The sequence below is a fragment of the Acanthopagrus latus genome, chromosome 8, assembly GCF_904848185.1.
Source record: "Acanthopagrus latus isolate v.2019 chromosome 8, fAcaLat1.1, whole genome shotgun sequence".
NCBI classification, from domain to species: domain Eukaryota; kingdom Metazoa; phylum Chordata; class Actinopteri; order Spariformes; family Sparidae; genus Acanthopagrus; species Acanthopagrus latus.
In genome coordinates this window covers 6,350,614-6,365,555 of record NC_051046.1, presented here as the reverse complement: position 1 = coordinate 6,365,555, position 14,942 = coordinate 6,350,614, and the positions used below count along the sequence as shown (strand labels likewise).

Sequence of the window (14,942 nt, the reverse complement as noted above, 5' to 3'; positions counted from 1 at the left end):
ACACTCAACCCGGGTACACTCCTTCCGTGTATGGTGACTCATAACTCATAACATCTGTTTCATTCCAACCCGTCGTCCGTATTCGCGTTTTTTTTTTTTTTTTTAGCCCGCTAGCCATCTTGCTAACGCCAACGTCTGCCGTTACGCTCGGTTGCTAACGGTGCTAGCTGTTGTCATGGTTGACGTCAGAGCGTGACAGTTGAGTAGCTCTAACCTGCTGGAAACACACTCACTGCATGAGAGGGAGCTACAACCTGAAGATAACAAAAATAATAAACTCCCACCATGAGGAGACTAACCAGGAAGAAGGCTCTGACTCTGGTGAAGGAGCTGGACGCCTTCCCCAAAGTTCCCGACAGCTATGTGGAGTCCACAGCCAGCGGCGGGACAGGTATAACACACAAAACTGCTAAAGCTACATGTAGCCTCTCAATGCTACATGACTTACTGTAACGTCACTCATTGTGATTCTCTCTCTAGTGTCTCTGATAGCTTTCACTCTCATGGCCGCCCTCGCCTTCCTGGAGTTCTTCGTGTACAGGGACACATGGATGAAGTACGAGTATGAGGTGGACAGAGACTACAGCAGGTAAGAGAACAGGAAGTGGATGTGATGATTGGGGCTTTTAAACGTGTCCTTCCCTCAACTGCATCTGCTCTTCACTTACAGCAAACTGAGGATAAATGTGGATATCACAGTGGCCATGAGATGTCAATGTAAGTACAGACAAATGCATATTTTAGTTGTATTCAGCTCCGGAAAAGCACTTAAGCTGTGTGTGTGTTTGGATGCAGATATCGGGGCAGATGTCTTGGATCTGGCAGAGACCATGGTCGCCTCTGATGGGTTGATATATGAAGCAGTGAGTTATGATCTCCTTCAGTGGAGCAATAGTATGTTTCTGTACTGTGTTATTAAGATTTAATGAGGGGGGGAAAAAATGCATTTAATCCCATTGTGTTTGTGTTCTGTCTCATTGCAGGCCAACTTTGAGCTCTCTCCACAGCAACGATTGTGGCACATGTAAGATTTACTCTTTTAACTTGCATTACATTTTCGTATATGTATATAAACACTCTCTAAAAGAATAGGGTGACATTTCATAAGGATCTCAGCAGTATTTTGTTACACTCAGCGGTCATTTCGTGGCAGTCAGTGTTGGCAAAAATGTATTTAAATGAGGCGATTTGTTTTAACCTGCTTTTTTAGCAAACAAGCAGGGTGAATTATAGGCCCCCATCCATTAAATTGGTTTGGCCTGATTCTTCCTAATTTGTGCTTCCCATCACTGTCAGGACACTTCTGCACATCCAGGAGCGTCTGAAAGTGGAGCACGCTCTGCAGGATGTTCTCTTCAAGGCTGCGATTAAAGGAGCGCCTCCTGCTCAGACTCAGAGGTACAGGATCCTAAAGTTTCTGTTCTGAGTTGAGGGATGGTTGAAGATACGACAACGAAGATAAACAAGATATTTCCCTTCATGTTCATGTTGCTCCTTTTTCCCCCCACCCACAGTGACGACAGCTCCTCTTCCCTGAGTGCCTGCAGGATACACGGACACGTGTACGTCAACAAGGTGGCGGGAAATTTCCACATTACTGTTGGCAAGTACGTGTCCACAATGATCGATTAAAAACTTCTTGGTATGTGTCCAGAACATAATACGAGACCTGAGCTTTTCATGTCAGTGTTTGACCTTTTCACCCCTGCACAGGTCCATCCCACATCCCAGAGGCCACGCTCACCTCGCTGCTCTAGTCAGCCACGACAGTGAGTTCATTATCCTTCGGACAAAGTCACATTGAACAGCATGTACCTTATGTATGTTGTCATATTTTGGTAAGATAGTGGTGGTATTTGCTGTTCAGTAAAGCTGTGACACATGCAATAAAGCATTCATGAACACTTGATGATGATGATGATGATAATTATTAAATGTTTTGATGTTATTGTGTTGCAGCGTACAACTTTTCCCACCGGATTGACCACCTGTCCTTTGGAGAAGCGGTGCCCGGTCTTATCAGCCCTCTGGACGGCACAGAGAAGGTCGCTGCTGATCGTACGTCACTTTTCGTTTTTTTGTTTTTTTTCCCCGATGTGCAGTGTTTTGTTCTTGTTCAGCATTTAGACATAGTTTCTGTGAATAAAATGATGATAAAGTGAGACATTTGTGGTTATTATCCTCAGCAAACCACATGTTTCAGTACTTCATCACCATCGTGCCCACCAAGCTGAACACCTACAAGGTCTCTGCAGAGACGCATCAGTATGCAGTCACTGAGCAGGTAGGTTTGAATTATGTCTGTATGTTTGTGATGTATGCTATGCATCAGTACGGTGACTGTATTCGTGTTCCTCTTGTTGTTCTACAGGACAGAGTGATAAACCACGCTGCAGGCAGCCACGGAGTCTCAGGGATCTTTATGAAATATGATATCAGCTCACTAATGGTCAAAGTCACCGAGCAGCACATGCCTCTGTGGCAGTTTCTTGTCAGACTCTGTGGCATCATCGGAGGCATCTTCTCTACGACAGGTAGATAAAGTCTCCCTCAAACGCTTTTAATCTGTGTCACCGCTTGTCAGATGCATCTTCAAAGGACAACACTGGAACATCATCATGTTTAAACCCTCGCTTCAAGGGCTTTTTCAGCACAACAGTGTTTGTAGATTTACAGCAGCTCTCCTGGCTTCAGTGCAGCTATTGAGTGCTTTCAATTAATTTAACCACAGTATTAAAACCCACTTCATCCATCACAGTGAGCATTTATTTAGCCAATTTATTCTTTAGTCGAACTGCACGGTAATGTGGCTGTGAGCCGAGACGGATGTAAATCTTTGCAGGTACATTCAGATGCTCCAACATCACAGATGTTTCAGTTAACAACGGCGTTAAATACATGCAGTCACACACTGTGTGTCTTTAAATCAGTTAACTACTTGAGCTTATTATTTATCTGTAGGATTTTTTTCTTTTAGCTCATGAAAGCAACACTTTTTCTGTTGCCAATTATCTAATTTTGCTGCGTTGCCATAAATTAAGTGACTCATAAAAAGCTTGAAAGGAGAAAATCTATTTTTAAACTCATTATATGCTTAAGAACTGGTCAGCAGACGGGGATGTAAACAATCTAACATCCTCAAAATATGTATCATGTATTATAGCAGGTATGGCCCCATAAAGACATTGCACATGCCCAAAGCCATATTTGTTTATCATGTACTTAAGATTTTTACTGTTATCTAATCATCATTTAATCCAGGAAATAGTAATAAAACCACCTCATGAACTTGAATTGCCAGCTGTTCCCACATAAATATTAAAAGACAATGAGAGCAGTTGATTTATGTTTTGTCATTAAGTGTCCTGAGGATGATGGAATTACTGGCGAGTTAGAAATATAAATTTTAACAGAGTGTTCGTGCTGCAGAGACTTTAATCCGCACCTATAATAAGTGGAGTCTTTCGCTCACTTGTAGGGATGCTCCACGGTATTGTAGGATTCTTGGTGGATGTGATTTGCTGTCGTTTCCAAATGGGAGTCTACAGCCATCTGAAGGTAAGCAAGTAACATGGAGAGAAGTTAGTTCTCAGACGTGCTCACAAATGGGTATTACATGATCTACAAATAAAAAAAAAAAGAAAAACAAGCATGTTCTCGATCCACACACAAATACCAAGCAATCTAAACACGGCTTTCACCTTGGCAAGTTAGTGACATTAATTAGTGACATCCCTCTGTGTTTAGCGACAGATTATGAAATGTGTGTGCACGGCTCATGTGATATTAATAATTCATCTTCCCAGGAGAAGAAAATGCCAACCACCTTCAAGGAGATGATTAAAAGTATGTAGAGTATATTTATATAGGCTGCTGTGTAGAGTTAATACTAGAAAAATATTTGTTCTAGTTGAGGAGTGACGAGCCCGCGTGTCTGTTTAGTAAAATCTCTTTTCACAGAGACAGAGTTCACAGAAAAGCCTGATGTCCCAGTTTTCCACCAGCACTTAAACGCAACATGCATTGGAGGATGTGGAAAACTCTGCATGCAAATGAAACCAGATCGTACAGAAGATACAAGAGAATGTCACAAATATTTTTAGACATTTGTATGTTGGTGTGTGTGTGTTCAAACTGCTTGGTGTGTTTCAACATGTATCTGCGAGTACCCAAAATTACGCACAAATCGTAGATGATGTAATAACATTTGTGACTACTTGAGTCTGTTTTAACACTGTTCATGTGGATAGTGTTTTTTTGTTTGAACATTTTTCTCCTCTCTGCACTCAGGAGCAGCCAAACAGTGAAACAACAGAAAACCTCGCTCAGTAATAAGAGTCCCTACAGCTCACCATCTTGGCCTTACCCGACAGACAGCAAGAGTTGCTGGAAAACATGTTTACACATTGTTTTTATTATTGAACATGTCCCTGCTTTGTTCAGAAATGTGTAAATATGAGAATGACTTTTTTTTAAAAATAAATGTTATTGGGTGGGTGTAAGATTGAGACATGGATGTCCATCCACCTGTGAAGGGTTGTAATCAATACCTCCACTAATGATCCGTCACTGGAAAGCTGTGCCAGGAGGACTGAACAGCAGGCAGAACACAAATTATTTACATCATTATTGTAGATCTGACTTGACTGCCTGGTGTTAGAGCTCCCACGGTGAACACACACCGAGGCGTTTCACATATTTTGGCTAACGAGAACTTTTCTCAGGGTTGATGTGGTGATGTGCAGCATGACAGATCCAGTCTGAGGGGCATTTTGCTCTTCTTTTATGTAGTTTGGGGACCTCAGAAAACCCAAAGCATTGTTCTGCCCCAGCGTCAAGCTTAAAAGAAGGCCAAATTGGCTATAACAAAGGAGGAACCATGTGTGTATGGAGTGTGTTCTGGGTCTTTAATTGTGAGGAGAGACTGGAAGGATTTTTAAATTGTGCCTCTGTGTAAATGATTGTTAAAAATATGAGGCTGATTTGTTGAATAAAATTCCCTTTCAACTTGATGTGCATTTATTAATACTAAGTATTGTTTCTGGCATAGATTCCCCTAGGGCGACAATTTACGATTAATTAATTATCAATGAATCTGTTGGTCAGTTTTTCAGTTAATCTTCAGTCTAAAGCCTGACCAATACTGAATTTTTACTTAAAATGGTGATTAAAAGCTTGCGACAAAGATGCGTAACAGATGAAGGATATTATACATCTTAACAATACATTTTACTGTCTAAAATGACAACAGTGCTGGGAATTTAATATTACATTACACTAAACATCTTTTACTGCATCATGTTCTGTAAAAAAAAAAAAAAATAGAGTAAAAGTTTCATATCAGCACACATCAGTCAACATTTAACGCAGCCAGATATATCTGATCCAACAGATATTGATCAGGCTTTAATACCTTGGAATATAAATTATAAAAAAAATATTGTGTTCCAGAGGGAGTCCAAGATTATGTCCCAAAATGTCCAACCATCACCCCAAATCCCCCAAATATTAAGTTAGGAATTACCCAGAAAAGCAGCAAAACCTCATATTTGATATTTGAGATGCCATACCAGAGAATACTTTCAGTTTTTGCTACTAATCAACTATCAAAATTATTGCAGAGTAATTGATCAACAAGTCGCTGTCGTCTCACCCTTGTGCTTTTAAGTAAAACAGTCTCTAGAAAAGAATATTTTACACCATGTCAAGAGTTTATTTGACAGTATTTCAGAATATCTTTCAGTAAACAAGTTTTTTGTTTTTTAGCAAAATGTAATATATCAGTACTGTCGCATTTCATAAAAATAGTTGTTCACGTCTTTGAAACTACAGTATCAATGATACAGTAAACCATATTTGTAGGAATACAGCTGTACAAGGTGAATAGTACACAATTAACACTACACAGTTATACTTGATCTCAATGGGGATTTATGAACGTGCCATCCTTCACAAGTTCCAATAAAGCAGTTGTTTTTGTTTTTTTTTGTTTCTGTATACAAAATCACTCACAGCAGGCAGGGGGGCGGCCTGAACGGAGACAGAGGGCTGGGTGACATTTTCTTTCACCTTTTCTGAACATTTGTACACACAGTTAACACATTTCTACAGCCCAACGGCGTGTTCTCATGCTTTCTCGCTAACATGTTAACCAGTTTTATCAAGTGAACCACAAACATCCAGACTGCACGTTTTACTCAGAAACCACTGCGGGTCTTACGGGTGTCCCAGTCCAACAGTAGGCCTACACAAGCTTGGATGTGCCCTTGTGCTGCATTCAGTCAAAATTGTCACAATGCATTATGATTTTTATTTTATTGTTTTTTTTTTTTTTACTTATCTGGTTCTCCGCTACTCAGAATCTCTGATGATTAATCTTTAATGAGAGCAAACATCTTGTTGAGAGGAATGAATGATACCAATGTGTAGAAATGCAGCAGGATAGTGACTTCAGCTCGGGTGATTCGGATTTAAAGCAGCACGCCAAGACTTCGCGATCAGACTCACGTTTCACTGCGTTTGTGTTTCAGAGATCACTCAGAGTCTTGGGTTTGGCTTCAGCGAGCACTGGTACTGCCTGCAACAATGCAAACGAAACACTTACAGGACAGACAGATAAAGCTGAAATGAGACTCCACTTTGATTATGACCCAGTCTGGATAAACGCTCACCGCTCCACTATCCCGGATGACTCGCTAAGAAGAGGATGTAATGCTACAGGCTACATTTGATCCCCTTTTAAGCACTAAGGGGAAACAGGGCAATCATTGACGTGGATAAGCTATACAGCTGAGAGTGCATCAAGATAACCGTATATTCTGCTCGGCGTCAAGTCCGAAGGAAAAACAGGCTCCACAACTCAACAGTTTGCTGATATGTGTGCACGGTCACTAACGTCTGTTTTGCATCCAGTTCCCAAAAACAAATCACTACGGCAACAGCTCTGCATTAGTTTGAGTAAGGCACTCCGCCCCACCTCATAACCATCGGCCTCCTCTTCCCCACACCGATGCCCCTTCTCCCACAGTGATGTGGTACACTAAGCACAGTAAAAAGGCATAGAAATGGGAAATATAGGACTGGACAAAATTCTTCCGTTGAGCATTAAATGAATACAACACAGCTTATAATTCTGCACAATGACTGCATGGTTGAGTTGTGATCAAGTTGTGTACATAACTCAGAACATTATTATGAGTTCTTACTAAGCAAACTGTATTCAGTCACTCAAAAGTTCAATTTGATGAAAAAAAAAGATTAAAAAAAAAGAAAAAAAGAGTTTCTCTTGTCTCACATGAGTGCCAACTGGTCGGCTCCACAGAGGATCCCCTCTCTATACTCTACCTCTAAAAGACATGTGAGTCCCTGTTGATGACATGGTGGTTTATATCCATGCACACGACCACTGCCTCCCTCAGCGGTCCAGGTTTGGAGACTTGCACAGTCTTTGATATGTAGTTATAGACGAGGCCATGGAAATAGTGATCCTAAAATACTGTTTTTTTTTTCCTCTTTTCTTTACAATGTATCTAACTACAACACTGCCTCAAAAAAAAAAACACCAACAGGGATGTTTTTGAGATTACCAAATGTACATATTTTTCACATCTTTACATTTACAGTATATGATATATCTGTAGGCATGTGAGAGCTAACATATGTCGGGTTAACCGGGCCGTCACTTGGGTCGGTGCCATGTCCTCCAGGAGTTTCAGTGTCTCTGCCTCCCTCTCACAGATTGGTAGTATCACTCCTCTCACTGCACGGAGAAAATGGAGCAAAAGTAAATCTCTTGGATAAACATATGTCTCTCTCCCATCTGAGGTTTTGTTGGACTAACCAATCTGAGTCAGAAACGGTGGAGCAGTTAAAGGTACACGGCGAAAGCTCAGCTCCTTTCGTTTTGTGGGTTGTTGCTCCATCTGTGATCAGAACATTAACTGTCACAACTGAGGGTCCGACATGCCTACATGTTGAGCAGTCTCCATCAGTTTTATTCTGTATGTTACAATAGCTGTGAAAGTTCCTCTGTTTTTAAGGTGGTGGGTGTAATAATTATCTCGTAAGAACAAATGTAACATAAAATATGATCTCAGAAGTTGAGGGAAAAGAAAACAGGACAGAAAGAGAGGGCGAGGGAGATTTACTGTTGAGCTGAATGAGGAGTCAGCCAGTGTGATCCAAACCAGCGAGATCCTTTCTACCTGCTGACTGTGGAGGTCCAGGACCTCAGGGTGCCAGGCAGTTTGTCAGACCCAGCGACGTTCCAGGGCCCAGGGGAGGCTGCTGCGCTCCTTGCAGGGGGATCTTCCATGCTTTTCGAGGGGCAGCAGAGCCCGCTGTGGCCACTGGCCCTCTCATCTTCTCTGGGGAACAGACCTCTGGACACCAGCCTCTCCTGGAGGCTGACTTGTCCATCTCCACTGCTGAGAGAGGCTCCATTCAAATTCACGCTCCCATATGGGTCCCAGGGCCAGACAGTGCTCATGGCCTGTGTGTGCAGACCCTTTCTCTCACAGCAGGGGGAGCAAGTCTCCCTCTGCCTCTCTCTTCTGTCAACAGACCTCCCCAGGACAGCTTTGGGAGGCAAAGCCCGAGGCTGTCTGTCGCCTGGTCCACAGTCCACCTCTCCAGACCCCTGAGGGGTTCCCTGCCCCCTGGTGATGCACTTCTGCTGGGTGGACCTGCCACCTGTAGCCCCTCTAACGGAGCTGTGGTCTGTCGGCTGTGGAGCTTTGTCTGCCATGCACACTGTGGCCTCTAGAGGGAGCTGATGAGGGGAGTCTGGGGCTGAGGGTGGATGGGATGAGAGCAATGGATTTGGGTGGGGTTCGTGGGTCACTTCCTGCAGGGTAGAGTGGGTTGTAGAAAGGGAATCCCAGGGGCCGCCACAGTCTGTCAGGGGAGAGGAAACCAAATTCAGGTGGGCTGAGAAGAAAGCTGGGTGGCACAAAGCAGCATGCACATGCACAGAGAGCGAGAGAGGAAGATAAGAGGAGAGGATGGAAGCAGAGATAGAAAGAAAGATGTGCACAATAATACAATTCAACACTCCATCCTGATATAATATCAGGCAAAACTGCATGCAATTGTGTGTGAGCAGCTCACACCTGACCACGAAGGCTTCCATGCCAACATGATACACCTAAAGCCTGATCTACAGAACTTCTACACAAATAGGCACGTGGGACAGGATTCATTCAGAGCGTGAAAACATTTTTGTAGTTGTTCGACAGCCTGATCTGAGCAGACTGACTTCACACAGTCTACTTCACAGCCCTCCTCAGGATGATACAATTTCATCTGGAGGGTCACTTCAAACCATATTGCTCTCTTACGACAACAGACTTGAAGCACCCACACACACACACACGCGCACACACGTGCATAGCTGCACGTACAGCAGCTATTTTCTCATGATCATGCAGACACGCATGCATGCCTAGAGCACAGCTACACTGCACACACATTAATCAGTATGGAGAGAGAGAGACATGCAGTTTTTCACAAACCGTGTCTTTAGAGTGGCCCATTAGGAAGAAATAGGGGGAGCTTAGTGTGTCACCTTTCATGCACATGGAGAGGTTGGAAGGTACCATTCCTGAGGAAAGGCAAGTATAAGCCTATACCAATCATTAGACTTAAAGCAGAGGGGTTACAACACACCAAGAGCTTAACGACAGGTTGTTTTACTGTAACATGGTTTTTTCAGGAATACAAGTTTAATTTTAGACGCCAGAAAAGAAGACTGCGGAGCGAGGAGTAAAATGCAGAAAGATATTAATGCATGTTAATGTGTTCTTGAGTAAAACATGTAGCATCGGCAGAGAAACAGTAATGTTACACGCCAAACAATGAATCTTTAGTACGAATGTGAGAAACAGATCAGATCAGAGACTAAAAACTGTGGGAAACAGTCGGACATTTAGAGACCCACCATATTCTGGCACCTGTCCCGTGCCTCGCTTCAGCAGCAGCCTGACCCGTCTGCCTCCCGCCTTGATGAGTTCAATGGCGCGGGCATGAGTCATGTCCCGAGTGCTGTCCCCGTTAATCTCTATGATCTGATCCCCTACCTGGAAGAGACACGCAGGGAGGACAGGGTCGATTTCTGTCAGGCTGTGTTTATCCACGGAAAGTTGACTTTTCTACACCACCACACAGTCTACTGCTGCTGAGTGACTGGGGAGTAAGTGCCATTAAGTGCCTTGTTCAAGTGTATCTCAACAGGAAGTGTTGATGGTGAGATGAGGTTTACTCAGCCACAGAGTTCACATGTACTTATACTTACTCACTTTGCCCCATAAAAGATCACACAATGATGAAAATCCAGTCGTTATCTACTCACCCTCATGCTGATGCAAAGTCCACAAAACATTTCCTCACAGCAAAACAGTGCTGCAGCATTCTCCTAAACAACTGAAGTAGAAGATGACTTGCATAAAAAACTGCCAAATTAAAAAAAAATGGCTCCATACAGCTTGTCAAGTGTAAGCTGGGTCTCCAGAGGCCGAGGCCAAGATCCCAAATTTATTTGAAAGCACGTTATTTACACTCCGTAGCTCAGCAGCTAAAGTGAAGATTATGGCTCTAAAAATGTTGTAAATATCTTCATCTACAAGTCTTCATCTACTTCAGTTGTTCAGAGAATTCTGTTACGCTATTTTGCTGCAAAGCTCCAGAAAAGTTTTGTGGACTACGAGACTTCACAGGACTTTACATCGACATCAGGGTGAGAAGCTTGTGACTGAACTTTAACATTCAAAAAAGGAGCGAAAGATACGAAATATAGCAGAGCAACAAAAGAGAGACATCCATACTATGACATTTTACACCATCCTTAAATTCAGCAGAATGTTTCAGAATAAAAGCAGAGTGTGATATTATTTTAGGTGCATGTCTGTGACTGGATTATTACACTTCTAAACTGTTATACTTTCTACAGATGACAATCATCTCCCCAATACTTTCTCACCCTCATCCTTCCATTACGAATGGCAGGACCATCCTCAGCAAGGCGCAACACAAATAGGTCCATCTTGTACTCTCTGCCCCCGCGGATACTGAAGCCAAAACCCTTTGCGCTTTTCTCCAGCTCCACTGTGAAATAATCGTAGTCCTGCAGAAAAAAACAGCAACAATTTGCAACAAACCCATCACAACACTCTAGGCTACTATTATGCTGAGTATAAAGATTACAAACCCCCCAAATGGCCAACACTTGAGCAGACGGTTCTCGATCCAGCTGTACCTGCGGTCTAAAGTCAGCAGGAATTCCCAGAGGGAACTGTGCAGCTGCAGGATGCTGTCTGAAATCCAACAGACCAGGCGGGTGTCTGTAGTCCAGTGTCGGGGGCTGCCGATAATCGCTGACCGGCGGGTGACGATAGTCTACTGGAGGTTGCCTGTAATCAGTGAATGGAGGATGGCGGAAGTCAGGTTTGACATCCTGTCTGGCTTTTACCTCTGACCTGTGAGGAGAGAGAAAGCAACAAATCCAGAGCTGAGAGTTTGTGTCGTGGTGGAGAGCACTGAAGAAGGAAGAACCTAATGTCCACATGTGTCCTCTCATGTGAGAGTGGACAGTGTCCCACATGGCATATGAGTAACATTTTAGTCTTATTTGCCATGTGATGGTAGAGAAAGGGTTACTTAGTGTGAGCAGCCAAAGAGGCTCACAACAAAGAGGATGGAAATATCACTCTTGGTTTTGAAATTTTTATCACATTCCCACTTGTAAAATGGGCAGAAATCCATAGCTCTGGGAGTGCTACTCTCACTGTCTTGATCTGGGACTCACATGCACACACACACCCAGCCATGCACGCACTCACACTTTCATAGTTTTGACATGGAACAGGGCCTGATCGCTGGGCTCCTGCATTATAGAAGAGATACTTTAAGGTAAATTATTCACTGACACTGTAAGAGCTAAGTGGTGTTACGCAACAAGGTAGAAACTGGCCTGAGACTGAGAGCCTGACTGGGACAAAAGTTGTCAGCAGTCACAGGTTCCCTCCTCAACTTACTGGCATGCAACAATCATATCCATGTATATATCCATATATATCTGATAACTGTCCTTCTTCATGCAGTCACCAAGACACACAATGCTGAAGCCAGCCTACAAAATGCTCTTGCCCAGTCAAAACAAGAACATCCTTCTTGGCGCTGTCTTACCTGCCATCATGGAGGTATAGCTGTGGAGGGAGGCCAGAGGGCTGGGTGACCGGGCTGTGCTGGCTTCCAGCTGGTCCAGGCTGGGAGGCTGCTGGTGCGGGAGGGCCAGTCACTGTTTGGCTCATCTGAGGTGGTGTCTGGCCGGGCTGAGCAGGTGCTTGACCTGGCTGAATGGCCGTTTGGCCGGGCTGGGTGCCTCCTTGGCCTGGCTGGGCTACGGGGCTGGGCTGGGTCTGGGGGCTGTGTTTCTGGGTCATGGGGCTCTGCTTCTCTGAGCTGGGGCCAGACTGGGAACCTGTTTTAGACAGAAGGTGAGACATGATTTCACCTGTGTGGAAAATGATAAACTCTGTCTGAAGAGAAGGATTTAGAACAAACTGATGAGAAAAAACGTGCTATGAGATGCACAAGACTGCATTACTGTTGCAGAAAGGCTTTAATTATCTGCTGTTTAAGTTGAAGTAGCTTCGTAACCTTTAGCCTTGTTATAAGGCTCATAATTAGAAAAATCTAAACTATCTCAAACTCATAAAACAAAGCTCTACAAATTCGGAAGCTGAAAAGATTATGTTCAAGTGTCCCCATAATTAAAACAGCTCAGGAGCACCACTCCTCCTAACCTTGTGCTCTTTTCTGGCACATCTGTGAAACTGCGTTGACTTTTTTACTTTGCTTCACATGAAGCATTCTGTGTCTACTTAGTGAAGTAAAGTAAAAATGTATTCATATGAGACAAAGGAGACTGACTTCAGGGAGTTTTCTTGAAGTAGTACAAAGGGCAAACTAAACAAGCTGTCAAACAAAATTCCCAGGATGACAAAAATTGGATTTCATGTCACACACAAACACTTACCCTCCTCTGGTATGATGTGCAGCGTGACTGTTAGCCCGGCATCTTTAATGAGCTTGACAATGTCTGCGTGCGGCATGCTGATGATGGACTGTCCGTTCACAGCCAGGATCCGGTCGCCCACCTTCAGCTTCCCACATCGGTCTGCAGGGCTGCCCTCAATGATTCGTCCTATTTTATGGGGCACAGCTGCGAAGAGGCAATAACAAGGTGATTGTCAAGAGCCATTTAAAAGAAAGATGTAAAACGGCACCGTTCAAAGTCAAATGAAGTGGATAGAAAAACATTTAGGTTCGAGTCATACTTGTTTTAACTTTTTAGAATGTCATTTCCGAATAATGTTATTCCTCCACAGAAATACTTACATTGTCCACGGCGTCTGTAAACGTACTTTTCAAAATCTTTTCACTGTTTTATGGAAATAACATGAAAAAAAATATATGTTTTTTGAGTTTCAGCTTTTGTCAACACTTTTCACACACAGAGACAGAAAACGGAAGATTTCGTTTTCAATGTAAAACATTTCTGGACCCACCAAGCAGAGAAAATCCCTGAGGGACTGTTGAACATGCACGATTACATCCAGAACTAATGTTTGATTTTATAATGACTGCTGTATTCTAGACCCAGTTTTGCGGTATTCATATTCCTAGGTGTACGGAGAAACCTAGAGGGGGTGTGATAAATTTAGGCATACAGTTCTTAGAAATGTACATGAATATTTTTTGAGCGCAGTGAATGTTCTCATGACTGCATTCAGGATATAGTCATTCAAAATTATTCATTGTGCAACCACACCACGCTGACTCAAGAATCCTGCAATCCATCTCAAGACATGAGCTTCCTTTACTGTCTTCACAAGTTTAAAGGGGATCTTGGCAACAATTTGCTGCAACTTGCTTATATTAATCACTTTTTACTGGCTGATTTTTCACGTCACAGTCCAAAGGATGTGACTTTATGTGCGTTCTTGAGTGCCTCTCTCTGCTCCGCTAACAGAGAGCAAACGTAGCTAACACTAGTTTAGAAATGGAACTGACTTACATAAACAAGTGTCTTAGAGCAAAACACATAAGTTCCACAGAGCCCTTTTAATAAAGCCAAATCCAAGACTTTAAAGGACTATCTGAATACCACTTTGACATGAAATTAACAACAAAATATAAAAGTGAACCTTAGAAAACAAGTTAATTTCAGTTTGACCCCAGCGAATGAAAGTTCTGAAGATACTGGACGGGATAAGAAACACAATTCAAGTAATATAATTGTTAAGGGACATGAAGCCCACTGGTTATTAGAAAGGTAGGAATAATGGACATTATACTCTTCACCCTGTTTCTCGACTAGATATACAAAGCAAACACAACCTGCACCGTGTGTTAAAATATCTGATCTTATAAACACATTTAAAATTATTATTCAAATAATAGCAAAACCTCATAAACAATCACTCTGGGACAGTCACCACCCTCAGGATTTACAAATCCTCCTGTGTGTTTAGAGAAAACCTTCAGGGCTCCAGACAGAAACCACTCACTGATGACAGTGGCGTTCTCCGGTCTGTTCAGGGAGCTGATGATGACAAAGCCGAAGCCTTCATTCTCCTTGCGGTGAATAACCACATCACTTGTCTGCAGGGCGGATCCCTCTGGAGGAGCGGTGGCAGTCGGGATTGCGACCGTCTGAGGACCTGATGCCGAGGCTGCATCACTACGTGGAGAGCTGTGCTGTGTCGAAACAGAGCCGGGGCTGCGTCCATTCACAGGACACGGTTCACCTGAAGGAAGGGACACCAGAGAGGAGACAACCTGAGTCAAAGCAGCTCTGTTACTTTGAAACCTGACCAATTTACCTTCAGTGCCTTTTTCATTTTAAAAACCTGGCTGAAGATGTAGCTATTGGCCAAATTCCA

At 43.1% G+C, this 14,942-nt stretch overlaps 2 protein-coding genes across 15 annotated transcripts in view; one reads left to right on the top strand and one right to left on the bottom strand.

The window, feature by feature from the left end:
- Positions 1–248: 248 nt before the first annotated feature.
- Positions 249–5,012, top strand: LOC119024388 (endoplasmic reticulum-Golgi intermediate compartment protein 2-like). Its single transcript, XM_037107162.1, has 13 exons — positions 249–391; positions 481–589; positions 671–717; positions 796–863; positions 984–1,024; positions 1,297–1,398; positions 1,515–1,607; positions 1,714–1,769; positions 1,960–2,058; positions 2,187–2,284; positions 2,372–2,534; positions 3,479–3,558; positions 4,291–5,012. The coding sequence occupies exons 1-13, from the start codon at positions 286–288 to the stop codon at positions 4,330–4,332; spliced, it is 1,104 nt and encodes a 367-aa protein (XP_036963057.1). The 5' UTR covers positions 249–285; the 3' UTR covers positions 4,333–5,012.
- Positions 5,013–5,690: 678 nt separating this feature from the next.
- The window catches only part of LOC119024385 (membrane-associated guanylate kinase, WW and PDZ domain-containing protein 2-like), an 81,429-nt gene continuing 72,177 nt past the window's right edge, over positions 5,691–14,942 (bottom strand). For 3 of the 14 annotated variants that reach the window (XM_037107148.1, XM_037107152.1, XM_037107156.1), the window contains exons 16-23: positions 14,568–14,807; positions 13,034–13,219; positions 12,181–12,475; positions 11,204–11,471; positions 10,976–11,119; positions 9,938–10,076; positions 8,205–8,895; positions 7,617–7,922 (exon numbers count right to left, since the gene is read on the bottom strand). In XM_037107148.1, the coding sequence (XP_036963043.1) occupies positions 7,889–7,922; positions 8,205–8,895; positions 9,938–10,076; positions 10,976–11,119; positions 11,204–11,471; positions 12,181–12,475; positions 13,034–13,219; positions 14,568–14,807 (1,997 nt within the window). In that variant the 3' untranslated portion in view covers positions 7,617–7,888. Of the gene's footprint in view, positions 7,923–8,126; positions 8,896–9,512; positions 9,602–9,937; positions 10,077–10,975; positions 11,120–11,203; positions 11,472–12,180; positions 12,476–13,033; positions 13,220–14,567; positions 14,808–14,942 lie in introns of those variants that run through there. The other 11 variants (XM_037107159.1, XM_037107160.1, XM_037107149.1 and 8 more) reach the window with 10 other exon arrangements.